The following is a 16,893-nucleotide window of genomic DNA, read 5'->3' as shown; positions in this document are numbered from 1 at the left end:
ATAATAAAAATAGCAGTGAAAATGATTACTGGGCACATGGCTTTTGAGGGAGTGGCTTATACCTAAAAAACAAACCAACTGCAAAACAAGATGCATAAAATGAGGAAGGGGATTTGTCCTCCATGCATGCCTCACCCCCCACTTTTCTGAATTATGTGTTGACTTTGAGAGCTTAAAATGAAGTCCTTACCTTTTCCTTTCTGCAGGATGCCCAAACCACCAATATGCCGAGCCCGCCCATCACCGAAACAGAGGAGAGCAGCCCTGTCACCTTTTCCAGCAGCACCCCCCGCACAACCAGCGTGGGGCCTTCATCGACCTCCGACAGGTTCGAGGGCAACATTTGTTGGTGGGCTGGGCTTTGGAGACGGGGGCACTTTTCAGGACTTGCATGTGTTTCTTCACACACAGGCAATGGTTCCCCATTGAACTTCAGGGTTGGTTGGTTTTTTTCACTTGCACTGTTGGGGGCAGTGAAGCTCTCAATGCCAGCTGCTGGGAATTGAAGGTGGGGAGACTGCTGTCGGCAGCAGAGTGTGGAAGCAGGCCTCCCTTGACGAAGCGGTGGCTTTGTAACCACTTGGCAAGCTGGTCTTTTAGAGTGGCACAGCAACAAAACCACTAGAGCATTTGCAAAGCTAAGCAGGGTCCGGGATGGTTTCAAATTGGATGGGGCACCACGTGTTGAGATTCCTGTACTTAAGGGGGCTGGACTGGATGACCCTCGGGGGTCCCTTCCAACTCTACGATTCAATCCAGCCCCCGCATCCAGTCCAAAATCCATACAAGCAAATGGTGAAGGTCTCTCCAGTTGGGAGGCACAGGCCACCCACTTGCCCAGTGGTTTCTATGTGTGCCGTGGTAAGATCCCGCTTGCAGGAACCACCACCCGGATGCCTGCCTCATGCTTGGGCTTTGCACCTATTGAGGCCACGATCCAAACAGGCTTTGGCAGAGGGGCAAACTCCAGGCCACTGTGCAAATGGGGAGAGGACACATTACAAGCGCAGCATTTTAACCAAGCCCTTTCTGTATCTGTTTCAGTGATAGAGAGAAGATTCTGGATAAAGGTGACTATTCATTCTGTCGCTTTGGGGTTTGATACAATTGCACTTCTGTGTTTAAATCCTGCATTGCAGGGAGTTGGACTAGATGATCCTTGGGCTCCCTTCCAACATTACCATTCTATGGTTCTAGAATGGCTGCTCCTTAGAAGCTGCCCTGTGCAGAGCCCCACATGGGGGCTGGGGTGCCAAAGGGGGTCTCAGGCCTCTAGACCTGGCCCACAGGCCTCCTCCAGGCACACGACTGCGAGAAGGATGCCCCCAAAGGGAATCAGGACCCAGTGAGTTGTGGGTGCAGTTTTCATGGGGGGAGGACATGGGCTGGCAGGGAGCGCCTGTCTATGGGGCCAGAGCGACCTCAACCTGTTGAGGTCGCTTGCAGCACACCTACACCCTTGGCTTGCATTATAACACAGCCATTTCTCACCCGTTTTCTTCCAGCTGCAGTCGAGATGCACCTCTCCCGGGACACCGAAGCAGTCTCAGGACCCTTCGAGGTAAATTGCCATAGCATGTTTGTGGAGAGGAATGAGACCCTGTCCACAGAGATCACTCAGGCTCAGAGATCTGTACTGGTTGACAATTTGCTACAGGGACACATATATAAAGCCCTTAAGAACTTAGGACTGAGCAGGAAAAGGGTCTCTCTGGGCTTATCCACACTCTTTTCAGGTACGGTCTGAACTTAGAAGCTCTGTGTCAGAGTGCTTCACCCCCCTGCTCTGAAGCAGTGTTTCCCAAACTTGGGTTTCCAGCTGTTTTTGGACTACGATTCCCACCATTCCTGACCATTGGTCCTGCTAGCTAGGGATAATGGGAGTTGTAGTGCAAAAACTTGGGAGACCCAAGTTTGGGAAACGCTGCTCTGGAGCTTTCCCCTGTGAAAACTTGCTCTTTAAAGCTCAATAGGAGTAAACGGCAACCTGCTTAAAATCTGAATTGATGTTTGCCCTGATTGAGTGCTAAAGAGTGGGTTTTTGCAGTGAAAACTCCAAGGCAAGAAACAAAAAACCATGCTTAGACACAGAGCATTAAAGTGTGGAGCTGTGCCTGGAAAGAGCAGAGCAAAAGGTAAGTGTGGATAAGCTCTCTTTCTCTCATCCTGCAATGGACTTGATTATCCTGACTTAGGACAAGGACATTTTATGTGCCCCTCTCTCCTATTCCCTCCTGACCTCTTCCTCCTTTCACAGATCATGTCTGTTTACCAGGACGTTCCAGAGTATGTCATAGAGTACGAAGCACGTAAGTTTTCTTGCTGCCAGTTTCGGGGTGTGGACGTCACTTTTGTCCCTTGGACAGTGGTTGGGGGGCAGGCCACGCCAGGCCACCTCCCTCCTTATGGATGTGGAACAGGGAGGCTTCCAGCATGACATGGACATGTCCACATCAGGGAACCACAAAGTGGGTTTATGTTCAGTAGTCCCACCCACATACCTAGCCTTGCTCAGGAATTTGAAAACAACAACCCCAAAATCAGTGGAGTTTTGAAACCGGTGGTTTAAATTGCTGTGTTTTTTTGAAGGTTCCATCCACCATCTTGAGTCAAAATGGCAACCAAGACCCGCCCCCCCCCCCACAAATGGCTCCTTAATCTCAGAAACCAAAGTAGTTTCCAAAGTGGGCAATATCACCATCTGGGGGTGTGTGTACCATCCTCTGGGGGGCCCTAAAAGGCAAGGGGGTGGCAGGTGGCGCAAATGATTATTAGTCTTTGAGAAGCTGGTATCACTACATCAAATTCATCAGTTTTTTGTTGAATTAATAAAACTAAACCCATTTTTGGATTTAGAATAAAGGTGCGATTAATTGTTACTGTTTTGAATTATTTTGTTATTAGCTTCCCTAGTGCGTCATGCAAACCACTATTCTGAATAATGCTTTGTATAGGGTAGGGGGAATCAGGGATGTGTTTATGCAGGGGGTGGTGGCCAAAAGAGTTTGGGAACCACTGTCTTAAAAGGTGTGCAAATGCATAGCAGATAAGCAAACAAGTTTCCAAAATATATAGGAGATTAAGTTTATTTAAAACATTGATAGACACACCCCGTGCCTTCCTATTTTAATCAATCCAAGACAGCTTACATCATTTTAGATTTAAAAAACAAACATTAAAAACCTGAACAACTGAGGGGGCGGAGGAAACAAGAATAGGTCAAAATTTACGTAAATTTTGGCGGTGTAAAAATGAAACGAAACCCAGACACTCAAGCAGCCAAATGCTTGTCTGATGGAAGACAATTGAGGGTCTCGGCTGCCCGGAATTTGTTGCCTGCGTTGCTCTCCATCTAACGGGATATTGCTGGACTCCGAATCCCATTAGCTCATGGGGCCAGTGTGACTGACAGGTGGGGATTATGGGAGTTGGAATACACCCTTGCTCCCACTTGATGCACTCACAGGGGCTGTGAGCGGCAGGTTGACTCCATGACTCCATGACCAACCTCTGTTTTGGCTTTTCAGATCAAGAGGGAACTGCCACTGAGCAGCAACCGCCACTCCAGCAGAAGCCCTCCGTCTTCGAGAAAGTCTCCAATGCCTTGTCCAGAGTTTTCTCCCGAACGTCCGCCAGCAGCCTGACCCACCCCAGTACGTCCCAAGAGAAAGTCCCCAGCGACCAGGCCATGACCGAACCCAGTACATCCCAAGAGAAAGTCCCTGGCGACCAGGCCTGATGACCAAACTCCTCCTACTCCTACTCCTCCACCTTTATACAGCTGAGAGAATAAATATTTTCTTCAGAAACGGAGTAGCCCCTGACTTTACTTGCAGGGGGCATAGCAGAGAAATGGAGCCGCCTGACCCCTTCTTGAAGGGAGGGGGAGCTCGTCTGGCTTCTGTCCTACATGCAGAGAAAATGGGGGCCAGGGGAGAAGTTGGTGGGCTGCAGATAGGGGAACCCCTATCTGTTGCATCTGACCCACAGCCAGAGCTTCCTCGCCTGTTTTGAAGCAGGCACAACCTCTGGGAAGGAAAGTTGTCCCACATGGAGGAGGAGAATAATAAAAATAGGACGACAAGCCACTAGCAGGTGCCAGGCAAGCTGCAATTCCTACATTGAAGGGGGCTGGATTAGATGACCCCCCCAGACCCCTTCCAACCCTATGGATCTAGGATTCTATGAATTCTGTGGACAAGGCCGACACTTATCCATCTGTTTGGGGCCAGCCAGGCCAAAGTGGGGTGTGTGCCAGAGAAAATGCTGAACAAGGGGGGGGGGGAGAAATCTCACAGGGAAAGTAGGAGACAAAGGTGGATCTGAACAGCTGGCAGCCCTCTGATTCCTGGCCCCAATCCAGGTTTTCCTGGGCCATTCACCCCATTCCCCAGCTTGTCCTTGGAATCCCAGAGGGTGCACCTTCCTGAGCTCCCCAATTCTGTGCTTGTGGCAAATTGGGGCCAGTGAAGCTGAAGTCAACAGGGATAGGAGGTTCTGGTGGAAGGGTAGCCCTCCTTTTGGCATGTTCTGTTCTCTTCCTGAGCTGAGACCTCCTTGTGGGATTCCCACTTCAGTGTTCCCCATGGGGCCCCCATAACGCTCTCTGCTGTGCTAAGTCTCTAGATAGGAGGATTAAGCCAGCAAGAAGTTGCCACTTTACCCTCAGCCTGAAGGAGACACCAGTCGTAAAAGGGGAGATAGATATATATTTCTGCTTTCCAAGGCTTCCCCCTCAGGTAGGCCCAGCCCCCCGGCTCTCAGGCCTGGGACCTTTACGTTGCCGGCCAAACAACCAGCTGGGCAGCAGAGGCCTCCTTCTGCGGCTCCGGGCTGAGCTAGCCTGGCTCTGCTGGCATTTCTGCTGGGTGGCATGGAGGGCTTCTGAGGCAGCAATCTCAACAGCAGCGTTGGGGTCACGGCAGAGAGGGCGGAGGGCTGTGGGGAGACAGAAGAGGCAGGGCAGTGGGGTAGGGCCACAGTCTCCCTCCTGGGGTGGGGAGGGGATCTTCAGGGCCTGCTTTTGACCCCCTGACAGACACCTCATTCACAGTCCAGTTTCACTAATGCCACTGCCCCGCTCTGTTCCATTTAAGGCCTGAAGGACCTCCAATGGTGTCACAGGATCTTGTCTTCACAGCAGCCTGTGCGAAACCTGCACTCAGGACCCTTGGACAAGAGCAGCACACTCCCCTCCTGTGGTTTCCAGGAACCAACATTTGGAAGCACTGCTGCTTCTGACTGTGGAGGCAGAGCATAGCTTGATAGCCCTCTCTTCCTCCATGAATCTGTCTAGCCCCTTTTCAAGCTGTTCAAGATGGTGGCCATCCCTGGCTCCAGTGGGAGGGAGTTCCATAGGAACACAAGAAGATCCTGCTGAATGAGGCGAAGGGCCCATCTAGACCAGCATCCTCTTCTCACAGGGGCCAAATGTCCCTAAGAACCAAGGAACCTAGATAGGGTGTCTCTTGATATAGAGGTTCCATGAGAATATAAGGAGAACCTGACTGCTGGATCAAGCCAAAGAGTCTGGGCAGCCAGCCAGATGCCCCAAAGGGAAGCCCACAAGCCCTCTTGTGATTCCCAGGAGCTGGTCCCCTCCAGAGACGACATCACGGTTATGCCGCCATTGTGGCTAGCATCCATCATTGGCTTTCTCTCCTTCCATACTCTGCAGCTTGCAAAAAAAGTGAGAGAAAATCTCCACTTCTCCTAGCTTTGGTGCTGGCAATTGTTGCTAGAAAACAGGGGTCCCCTTAGAGCCAAGACCTCACCCCTGAGGCACTTTGCAAAAGGATGCTAGGTTCCTCGCGTATCACAGCCTCAGCTCCCCAAACTCTCCCAGTCATTTTTCACTCCGTATGTTGAAGGCTGGATGTTCCAGAGTTGCATCAAGAGATAGGCTTCAATTTGCCATTCCCACCCATAGGATACATCCGGTGGCAACACTCACCCACCAGGAGCCGGTCCAGATCCAGCTGTCGGAGGCGCTGAGCGTCCGCTGTCTTCACAAGGATTCCTTGCAGGAATAAAGGGGATGTCTGGGTCTCAATCCGGGGCAGGGTTGCCACTCATGGACCTCCTCCTCTCATCCCTGGTGCTAAGGGTGAGGGAAGGATAACCCACCCCGCCCCCACTGCCTCTAGCCTCTCCTCCAAAGAGAGAGGGGGCCATTGGTCTCCTCCTTCCTCACGTGCAGACACACACCGGCCAGCTTGCAGGCTGCGATCTGAACTCCTTCCCAGGTACAGCACAGGTACTGGGGCACATCAGCCAGGATGGCCCCCAAGAGCGCTGGATTCGTCTTAGCCTAGGAGAAATCGGGGGGGGAGGCCACATCAGGTCACCGCCCAGCAGGTCCATTGTCAAAGAATAACAGAACTGTAGAGTTGGAAGGTATCCTAAGGGCCATCTAGTCCAACCCCCTGCAATGCAGGAATCAAAGCTAAAGAATCCTTAGCAGATGGGCCATCCAAACTCTTGTTTGGAAACCTCCAATGAAGGAAAGTCCGCCACTTTCCAAGGTCATGGAATCATAGAATTGTAGAATTGGCAGGGACCCCAAGGGTTAAGGGTCCAACCCCCTGCAGTGAAGGAATCACGGCTAACAGACCCTTGCAATGCAGCAATCAGGAATATCTGCCCCCATTTGTTTCTTGGAAGGTTAGACTTCTGCAGGTGCATTTCCCCATAACTCTCCTTATCACAAAAAAGTCTGAACTGTTGTAGAAGTGTGACAGGGCTGCAAATTGGCTGTGATGGCGGAAGCATTAATTTGCTGGGATGTGACTGAATCCTACCCCAAAACAGAGATGGCCTAGATGCTCCCTTAATTCTCTTGGAGCAAAAGAAGCAGCAAGTTTGGAGGCACCTAAGGTAGAAAAGAACCGGGGCTAGTGGCACTTTCCTTCCAGTTAAAACAGTTTGACTTCCCTATCTCTTTCTTTCTTTCTTTCTTTCTTTCTTTCTTTCTTTCTTTCTCTCTCTCTCTCTCTCTCTCTCTCTCTCTCTCTCTCTCTCTCTCTCTCTCTGGAAAGGGTTCTAGTTTCACTCTGCCTTTGCTCTAACACAGGCACCCCCAAACTCGGCCCTCCAGATGTTTTGGGACTACAACTCCCATCATCCCTAGCTAACAGGACCAGTGGTCAGGGATGATGGGAATTGTAGTCCCAAAACATCTAAAGGGCCGAGTTTGGGGGTGCCTGCTCTAACGCTTGTAGGAAGGCAACAAGATTAAATAAATGAAAAAATGTTTTCACCTGGCACCTAAATATTAGGGTCAAGGATGCCCAGTTGGGTCTCCCTGGGGACAGCATCCCAAAGGTGCTCTAAGTTTCTGGTTCTCATGGTTTAGGGTGAACAGAGAGAAGAGCAGGAGAGGAAGACCAGCATGAGAGGAAGGCCCCAGAGAGAAAGGCATTCCTGGTTGCCAGGAGGCAGCTGAAAGAAGGTTTCCTAGCAATGGTGGCAAGAGGTGGTGCCTGGTCCCAGCTTATAGGCTCACTCACCAGCTGTCGGCACACTTTGCCCATCAAGTGGATGTGACGTGCACCAGAGACATCCGCCAGCAGCTGCCCAGCCTCCATGTCCCCTGTGAGGTCTTGCAGGCCCACGAAGGGGGCACATGACGTGAAGGCAATGGAGCAGGCCTGGTGGAAGAGACGGGGAGGGTCACACTCTGTCTGGCCCCACCTGGCATAGACTGGGGAAGGAGGGGTGGGGAGGACTTGGTAATTCTAGCTGATTGGGTGCAGAATTACAATTTCATAGAACTGTAAAGTTAGAAGGGACCCCCAAAGGCCATCTAGCCCAACATCCCGCAATGCAGGAACCGCAGCTAAATAACCACTGCCGAACGGCTCTTAAACGTCTGGAAGTTCTCCCTAATGTTTAGTAATGTAATGTAATTTAAAACATCATAAACAACAATAGCAGCTACTCTGTCATTTCTCAGAGGCAGCGATGCTTCTGAATACCAGTTTCTGGAAACAACAGAAGGGGAGAATTGCTTGCATCTGGTCAGCCACTGTGAGAACAGGATGCTGAACTAGATGGGGCATTGGTCTGACGCAGCAGGGATCTACTGATGCTGTTATGTTGACCCCTGGTCTCTTGACAGCTGACTGGTTTCATGGTACACAGGTAGAGTGTCTGGGAGCAGGAGGCTCAAGGAGAGGGGTGTGGGTATGATGCCGTACCTTGGCCACAGTGGGGCTGGGTTCCCTGAAGTGCAGCAGGAGGGCAGTCAAAGACCTCCCCACCTCTTTGGCAAAGGACTTGGCCTCCTCCGGCTGAGTTGCCCTGGCCAGCTGGCCCAAGAGCTCAAAGGCTGCTTCACGGAGGGAATCATCCATCTACAGCAGGAAGGGATGGGAGTGGGGTATGAGAAGATCTTATGAAAGGGGGAAAGGTCACTACTTGCTAGGACCGAGCGGGACACAGGGAAGCACCCATACTCTCCAAGTGCCCCAATTTTCCAGGGACAGTCTCAGAATTACCAGTCGCTGGGAAGCACTCGGCAAGGAAAATGGACCCTCCCTGGGTTTCCAGAAGGTCAGAAACAGGATTCTGGGCTAGGAGAGCCTTTGCTTTGACTTTGATCAGGAAGAAAGGGCCAACTCACATGCCAGAGGTGCCCACGGGCCAGGCCAGCTACGGCCTGGAGAGCACGAACTCTGTGCCGTCTCCCGATACATCCCCACAGCTTGCCCAGGGCACACAGGCTCTCACAGGCCACTTCAGGGCTGGCGCCGTTGCCCGCAGCTTGGAGCAGAGTCGCCAGCAAAGACTCCTGGTGCTTCTTCACCTATGGAGAAAAGCCCACAGCCCTCAGTGGCTGGGATGCCCCTACGCCTACAGAGTCTCCCCCACCCAGGAAACCACCCAGGATTGGCTGGAGGGGCCTGTTCTAGTGGCTGACAGCAAACCGTTTGCCAAGGAGTTTCAGGACAATATGCAGAGCTCCCACCCCACCTAGCTGCACTTCTCACTTCTTTTCCTTTCCCCCTCTCCATTGCCTCCTCTTTAATTCATTCACACTGGTCACACCTACAGCAGTGTGGTGTAACGGTTAGAGTGTTGAACTAGGACATTTCCCACCCACCCTAAAAAATCTAGAGTTCCTTGCAAGACATCAGTTGCTTCCTGAGCTATGATAAGCAGCTTTGAACTGCTGCACAGCTAAAGTTTTGGATCTCTCTCTCTCTCTCTCTCTCTCTCTCTCTCTCTCTCTCTCTCACACACACACACACACACAGCCCTGCCCTTCATCACCTGCTGAGGTCCCATTTGGAATCCCTTGAACTACCTCATGGGGCGCTTCTGTTGCCACGTTCCCCAGGCCTCGGAGCGCCAGGGCTCGCAGGGTGGTGCTGCCATCCTGGGACCTGGCCAGCATCTCTTGCAGAAGGAGGGTGAGCATCTCTGGCGTGTGAAGCAAAGAGTGGCCTGGGATCTGAGCCAAGCAAAGGAACCATCAGTAAACTCCTGCACTAAACTTCCCAACACCCACAACATGAAAACGTGGAAAGTCCTAATAGACAAGATGTTAAATTGTTTTTATATGCAACAACAGCGGCAGGAGTATTGTTAGCCCAGAAATGGAAGCAAGAAGAAATTCCGATGAAAGAAGAATGGCAGATGAAATTAATGGACTACGCAGAATTAGATAAAATGACAGGAAGGATTCGAAACCTGCGGGACCAGAGATTCACAGAAGATTGGAAGAAATATACAAACTATTTAAAGAGCAACTGTAATGAACAAATTATGCTAGTAGGGCGACAAGAAGTTTTGTAAGGAGAAACATATGAAATATTGCAAAATAGAGAAAGAATAGAGATACAGTGGTACCTCGGGTTAAGTACTTAATTTGTTCTGGAGGTCCGTTCTTAACCTGAAACTGTTCTTAACCTGAAGCACCACTTTAGCTAATGGGGCCTCCTGCTGCCGCTGTGCTGCTGCTACACGATTTCTGTTCTCATCCTGAAGCAAAGTTCTTAACCCGAGGTACTATTTCTGGGTTAGCGGAGTCTGTAACCTGAAGCGTATGTAACCTGAAGCGTATGTAACCCGAGGTACCACTGTATTAGTTATGAGATTTAAATGTAATAGTGAAAGTAAGAAATGTAATTAAGTGAATAGATTGGAAAATTTTCAGATGTGATTGATGGAAGTAAAAAAACCTGTATAAGATGTAAAAGTATGTTTAATTATTGTTGAAAATGATATGTTAAAAAACTAATACAAATTTATATAAAAAATAAGAAAGAAACATGGAAAGTCCTTAGGGAAATGCTTATACAATAGCAGTAAATACAATACCTCCATGCAGAAGACCAGGCTGAGGTCTCTGTAGGCTGTTCTGGAGGAACTGAGATGGGGCAGGAGGTGACGCAGGAGGTCATCGATGAGTGGGTTCTGTGACCATGCCATGGACCTGAGGGGCAGGGGGAGAAAAGGAACGATGAGAACATAGAAGAGCCTGCTGGATCAGGACAATGGCCCAGTGGCGTAACGTGGGTTGCCAGCTCCCGGGGCTGCGTGGAACACTGTAGGGGAGACAGGAAATAGGTCCTGGAGGTTTTGTTAAATATGATTAGAAGGGACCGTTTGATCAAAGGTATTCAGGTCGGAGCTAAACAATACAAATGGAAGGCTTTTGCAGATGACTTAGTTTTGACGTTACAGGAGCCAGAATCTAGTACGAAAAGAGTATTAGAACTGATTCAAGAATTTGGTCACGTGGCAGGTTTTAAATTGAATAAGTCAAAAACTAAAGTTATTGAGAAAAACTTAACACCGATTGAGAAAGAGAGGTTTCAGAAGGAGACTGGTTTAACATTAGCCAAGAAAGTAAAATACTTGGGGGTTAATATGACTGCTAAGAACTTAAACTTATTTAAAGATAACTATGAGAAATGTTGGACAGAAGTGAAAAAAGATTTAGAAATATGGTCAAATTTGAAGCTTTCCTTGTTGGGCCGAATTGCAGCTATAAAGATGAATGTATTGCCAAAAATGTTATTTCTGTTTCAATCATTGCAAATTTTGGACAAGATGGACTGTTTCAAGAAGTGGCAGAGACACATTTCTAGATTTGTCTGGCAGGGCAAGAAGCCCAGAATAAAGTTCAAAATATTAACTGACGCAAAGGAAAGAGGTGGATTTGCCCTGCCAGACCTCAAACTGTACTATGAATCAGCAGCTTTCTGCTGGTTGAAAGACTGGCTACTTCTTGAGAACACAGACATTTTGGATTTAGAAGGTTTTAATAATGTTTTTGGGTGGCATGCATATTTGTGGTATGACAAGGTTAAAGCACATAAGGCATTCAAAAACCATATTGTCAGGAAAGCACTGTTCAATGTCTGGATAAGATACAAAGACTTATTGGAAAACAAAACCCCAAGGTGGCTGTCACCAATGGAAGCGAAGGCTCAGAAAAAGCTCAATATGGAGGCCAAATGGCCGAAATATTGGGAAATATTGGAACAAGAAGGAGACAAATTGAAATTGCAGAGTTTTGAGAAATTAAAAGATAAAGTGCGAGATTGGCTTCATTATTATCAAATAAGAGAGGCCTATAATTTGGACAAAAAAATTGGCTTTCAGGTGGGAAAATCAAAACTGGAAACAGAACTGTTAGATCCCAAAACTAAGATACTTTCAAGAATGTATAACTTGCTGCTAAAATGGAATATGCAGGATGAAACGGTTAAATCTGCTATGATTAAATGGGCACAGGATATCGGTCATAACATTATGTTTGCTGACTGGGAACAGTTGTGGACCACAGGTATGAAATTTACGGCATGTAATGCCTTAAGAGAGAATATTATGAAAATGATATACAGGTGGTACATGACCCCAGTCAAGCTTGCAAAAATATATCATTTGCCTGATAATAAATGTTGGAAATGTAAAGAAACTGAAGGTACATTCTTTCACCTTTGGTGGACGTGCCCAAAGATTAAGGCTTTCTGGGAGATGATATATAATGAAATGAAAAAAGTATTTAAATATACCTTCCTGAAGAAGCCAGAGGCCTTTCTCTTGGGCATAGTCGGCCAATTGGTACCAAAGAAGGATAGAACTTTCTTTATGTATGCAACAACAGCAGCAAGAATACTCATCGCAAAGTACTGGAAGACACAAGAGCTACCCACCCTGGAAGAGTGGCAGATGAAGATGATGGACCATATGGAATTGGCGGAAATGACTGGCAGAATCCGAGACCTGGGAGAAGAGGCGGTGGAGGAAGACTGGAATAAATTCAAAGTATATCTTCAGAAATATTGTAAAATTAATGAATGTTAAATTTATGTTTGGATTGGCAATAAGTGGTAATTAGCAACAAAAGTTAACAAGAATATGTAAAAAATGAAATGATAAATGGACGAAAATATTGAGTTATAATATGCTATGATATAGAGTTAAGATAAATGAAAAAGGGTAAGAATTTGCTGAATTGATTATGTAAATGGGAATACAAAAGGGGGAGGTGTGAGGAGGTCAAGGAAACAAGCATATGAACTTAAAGATATCAAAAATGGATTTGTTTTTTTATTTTTTCCTAACTATTTGTTTTTTGTATTTTGTATTTTTTTTCTTGTTTGTTTTTCTATGAATTTTTGTATTTTTCTTTGCTTTCTTTTTTCATTTTTTATCTTTCTCTGTGGTTTTTTCATTCTGTAAATCTCTGATTTTTGTAAAACCCCAATAAATATTATAAAAAAAAAAAGAGACAGGAAATGGACAGAGTATGCATGAACATTCAACTGCCTAATGGTGTCCGTGTCACCCGGGAGATCACAACCACAGTGATAAGAAAAGAAGAGTTGTTCTGTTGTCTGGAGAGGTCACTTCCTGGTTTGCATGGAGAAGCCATTTTCAACGAAGCCCAGCAGCATAAATGACATGTCATGTGATTGCTTATGGGGAGGGGCTTACCTGCCCCCCCAAATATTGTAATCAAGTTGATACCGATAGTTAACGGAACAGGACACTTCAAACAATGGCAAAAAGATATATTTAAGTTTGTCTGGCAGGGAAAGAAACATAGGATTAAATATAAATTGTTAACAGAGGCAAACAAAAGAGGTAGATTTGCCCTACTAGACTTAAAATTATATTATGAAGCGTCCTGTATCTGTTGGCTTAAAAAATGGATGAGTTTAAAGAACCCAGATATCTTAGATCTGGAAGGTTATGATAACAGATTTGGGTGGCATGCATATTTGTGGTATGGAAAAATGAAGGTACATAAGGGTTTCATGAATCTTATTGTTAGAAAATCATTATATTCTATATGGGAAAAGTATAGAAATCTATTAAAAAATAAGACCCTGTGGTGGATATCACCACTAGAAGCATTCTCAGTGAAAAAATTAAATATGGAAAAAGAATGGATAACATATAGAGAGTTGTTGGTGGAGAAGGGAAATCAGTTGAAATTGAAGAAATATGAGAATATAAGACATTTACTTACTGGATGGCTCCAATACCATCAACTAAATGATATTTTTAAAATGGATAAAAGAGTGGGATTTAGGAATGAATTATCAAGATTACAGAAAGATCTGTTGGAAAATAATGCAAAGGTTCTGTCAAAAGTATATAAAATGTTGCTGGAATGGGAGACAAAAGACGAAGAAGTAAAATCAGTAATGATACATTGGGCAAAAGATGTGGGTCAGGAATGAATTATCAAGATTACAGAAAGATCTGTTGGAAAATAATGCAAAGGTTCTGTCAAAAGTATATAAAATGTTGCTGGAATGGGAGACAAAAGACGAAGAAGTAAAATCAGTAATGATACATTGGGCAAAAGATGTGGGTCATAATATACAGTTTGATTCATGGGAAAAGTTATGGAAAGTGGATTTACTATTTACCGCTTGCTGTTCCTTAAAAGAGAACTATATGAAGATGATGTACCAATGGTACTTAACTCCTACAAGACTTGTAAAAATGTATTAAAAATGACTAATTTATGCTGGAAATGTAAAGAGAACAAGGGTACAATTTATCATATGTGGTGGACCTGTAAGTCAGCAAAAGCCTTCTGGGAAATGATGTACAATGAGCTAAAAAAAAATGTTTAAAATAACTTTTGTTAAAAAACCTATTAGGTATAATAGGAGAAGAGATTCTGAAGGAGAAAAAGGTCTTATTTATGTATGCGACAACAGCGGCAAGAATGTTATATGCCCAGGGTATTGATAAAGGAGTATTGAAAAAGGAGACTGTAGATTGGATAAAAGTATTTAGTCACAGAAAAGATAAGAGATAAATATTGGAAACCGGGGAGAGGAGTGAGGGGAAGTCTGGGGGTCAGAAGAACCCCTATAAGATATGTAATTTGTTATGGAAGAATGCAAATAATATTGTATGCTAAAAAATTTCTAAAATAAATAGGCCAGAGGCCTATTGGAACCCACAGGTAGGATCTGAGCACAAGAATCACCTGGCTAGGAGGGCGACACCCTTCAGGTAACTGCCCGGCTGCATCAGGAAGCTCCAGGTGTCTCCCGAGACATCCATCTCCCCCGCCGATTCCGGGAGAGCTCTGCTGAGGACAGCCTGTAGCACCAGCACAGCCTGCCTGGGAGACAAAACCAAAGACTCCTTTCCCCAGTCAGTTTGGAGCCAGGCAAAGCCCCTGCCCCCCCCTATTTGTTTATTTAATTTCATAAAATTTACATGCTGCTTGATTTTTTTAAAAAAAGAAACCTCAAAGCATTTTGCAAAAAAGATAACACAACAAAATTATCATTAAGAAGAACTTACAAGAACAATCTAAGGCTTTTCAAAACTTAAAACGCACTAAAAAGAGAACAAAACTTGCATTGACTTTCTGAACGTCTAGTTAGGCTTGTCTGAACAAGAGTGGTTTGAAAAGATTACACTGAAGAAGGCACCTGCCTGGTGTCAAGAGGCAGGGAGTTCCAAAGTGTAAGTGCTGCCACACTAAAAGATGGAGTTCTTACAAACACAGAACGGGATTATGTGGCACCCGTCGCAGTGCCAGTTCCGCAGACTGAAGCGTTTTGAGTGGGCAGAAGTGGGGTAAGCCGATGTTGCAGGTAAACTGCTCCCAAGTGGTTAAGGGCTTTCTATGCTTCTAGGAACACCTTGAACTTGGCCCAGTGGCAGACTGGCAACCAGTGCAGCTCTCTGAGCAGAGGTGTTGCATTTCGACAAGGCTCTGCTCCTGTCAGCAATCGCGCTGCAGCATTCTTAACTTATGGCAGCTTCTGGGGAAAACACACAGGAAGCCCCACAAAGAGTGCACTTGTGGGGAAGGGCAGCGGAAGGAGACGCCACCCGGGACTGACGGAAGATGGGCGCTACCTGCGGGGCTCCAGCGGCACCATCCTGCTGCACGCCATCCGTTTCAGAGAAGAAGGGTCGGGTATCTCTGTATTCAGGTCCATGCTGCTGAGTTGGCACAAGAGAGCGTGGCACAGCTTTGAGAGCAGCGGGAGCTGGCTGGTGCAGCCCTCCGGAGCCAGGACTCCCTCCCGGAGGGACACAAGAGCCTGGAACAGGGGTTTTTATTTATTTATTTATTTAATGCAAAAACTTTTTAAATAAAACTTTATTTTTTTATTTCTGATTTCACGCAATTTCTTTCGTTCTTTTTTCCCCTTCTTTTTTTTGAGTTTTATTTATTTATTAACGTTCTTATGCTAACTCGGTAAACATTATCATATTACATCACAAGGCTTATTATAATATAATTTTCAGCATGTATACAAAGTTGATATACCTAAAGAAAAGAAACAAGGACAAAAAACTATTCCAAAATCATATATGTACCAACACTTTAGACTTCCTGTCTATCCCGTTATATATTCCTTTTTCACAAATGAATGTACTCTTATTATTGTATATGTCTTTACATTTTATCTAATATATTCCTATATCAATATGTACCCTTGGTCGTTTTTCTCAACTCAGTTGAGAGAGCTCCAACGTCAATGGATGGATTGACGATTGACGCAATTTCATGCCATGACCCGGAGCCCAACCCCGGAGCCCACGGAGAGTTGCCTGTATTCAATACAGGCCCATTAGAATTTCCATTTCAATGCACATTCAACCATTACGCTTAGCAGAGCACTCACCATGATGTAGCTGGGGGTGCCCCTTCCTTCGCCTCTCACCACGTTGAGCAGATGCCTCAGGACAGGTTCGCTGTTATCCTTGTGCGCTGCTACAGCCACCAAAAGCTCCATCCTTGCCCTGGGGAATGGCACAGATGGTCAGCAGACTCAGAGAAAGAGTGCCGCTCTGCAGGAACAGCGCCAAGGGTTGGGTTTCCAGTACAGATGCCCACAAAATACTGCATAGAGGCATCCCCTGTTGTGAGTACCATCCCCGGACTAGATTTGGGGTACTTTGTCCCATCCGTATATTTGAGGGCTTTGTTTGAAAGAAACTCGGAGCGTTGTAATTAGCCTCAGATAGTTTTAGGTAACCTCAAGGAGTTTTGGATGGCTTCAGTGGGATTTCAAAGGGGCTTTAGAAGAGCCTCAAAGGAAGGGAGGATGTTTAAAGTGCCGTCCGGCGACTCCCGGAGTCCTTATCTGGCTGGGATATAAGCTTGTTTTCCGGGAGTGTGTCTTTTCCGCTTATTATTTTTTAAAAGCTGTGGCGCTGTGGGTTAAACCACAGAGACTAGGACTTGCCGATCAGAAGGTCGGCGGTTCAAATCCCCGCGACGGGGTGAGCGCCCGTTGTTCGGTCCCTGCTCCTGCCAACCTGGCAGTTCGAAAGCACGTCAAAGTGCAAGTAGATAAATAGGTACCACTCTGGCGGGAAGGTAAACGGCGTTTCCGTGCGCTGCTCTGGTTCGCCAGAAGCGGCTTAGTCATGCTGGCCACATGA

At 46.5% G+C, this 16,893-nt stretch overlaps 2 protein-coding genes across 8 annotated transcripts in view; one reads left to right on the top strand and one right to left on the bottom strand.

Annotated features, from left to right (window-relative positions):
- Positions 1–3,809, top strand: part of FSIP2 (fibrous sheath interacting protein 2) — a 40,488-nt gene extending 36,679 nt beyond the window's left edge. The window contains exons 21-25 of the mRNA XM_083588146.1: positions 207–328; positions 1,045–1,070; positions 1,506–1,561; positions 2,258–2,309; positions 3,528–3,809. Of these exons, the coding sequence (XP_083444272.1) occupies positions 207–328; positions 1,045–1,070; positions 1,506–1,561; positions 2,258–2,309; positions 3,528–3,739 (468 nt within the window). The 3' untranslated portion in view covers positions 3,740–3,809. The remainder of the gene's footprint in view (positions 1–206; positions 329–1,044; positions 1,071–1,505; positions 1,562–2,257; positions 2,310–3,527) is intronic.
- Positions 3,810–4,689: 880 nt separating this feature from the next.
- The window catches only part of MROH2A (maestro heat like repeat family member 2A), a 44,995-nt gene continuing 32,791 nt past the window's right edge, over positions 4,690–16,893 (bottom strand). For 5 of the 7 annotated variants that reach the window (XM_083588154.1, XM_083588155.1, XM_083588152.1 and 2 more), the window contains 11 exons: positions 16,131–16,248; positions 15,355–15,542; positions 14,468–14,605; positions 10,324–10,438; positions 9,308–9,454; positions 8,624–8,806; positions 8,199–8,354; positions 7,509–7,649; positions 6,208–6,310; positions 5,954–6,019; positions 4,690–4,938 (listed from right to left, as the gene is read on the bottom strand). In XM_083588154.1, the coding sequence (XP_083444280.1) occupies positions 4,736–4,938; positions 5,954–6,019; positions 6,208–6,310; positions 7,509–7,649; positions 8,199–8,354; positions 8,624–8,806; positions 9,308–9,454; positions 10,324–10,438; positions 14,468–14,605; positions 15,355–15,542; positions 16,131–16,248 (1,558 nt within the window). In that variant the 3' untranslated portion in view covers positions 4,690–4,735. The remainder of the gene's footprint in view (positions 4,939–5,953; positions 6,020–6,207; positions 6,311–7,508; positions 7,650–8,198; positions 8,355–8,623; positions 8,807–9,307; positions 9,455–10,323; positions 10,439–14,467; positions 14,606–15,354; positions 15,543–16,130; positions 16,249–16,893) is intronic. The other 2 variants (XM_083588158.1, XM_083588157.1) reach the window with 1 other exon arrangement.

Source organism: Podarcis filfolensis (genome assembly GCF_964270895.1).
Source record: "Podarcis filfolensis genome assembly, chromosome: 15".
Classification (NCBI taxonomy): Eukaryota; Metazoa; Chordata; class Lepidosauria; order Squamata; family Lacertidae; genus Podarcis; species Podarcis filfolensis.
The sequence above is the reverse complement of the archived record's forward strand: the minus strand, read 5'-3'. Positions and strand labels throughout refer to the sequence as shown.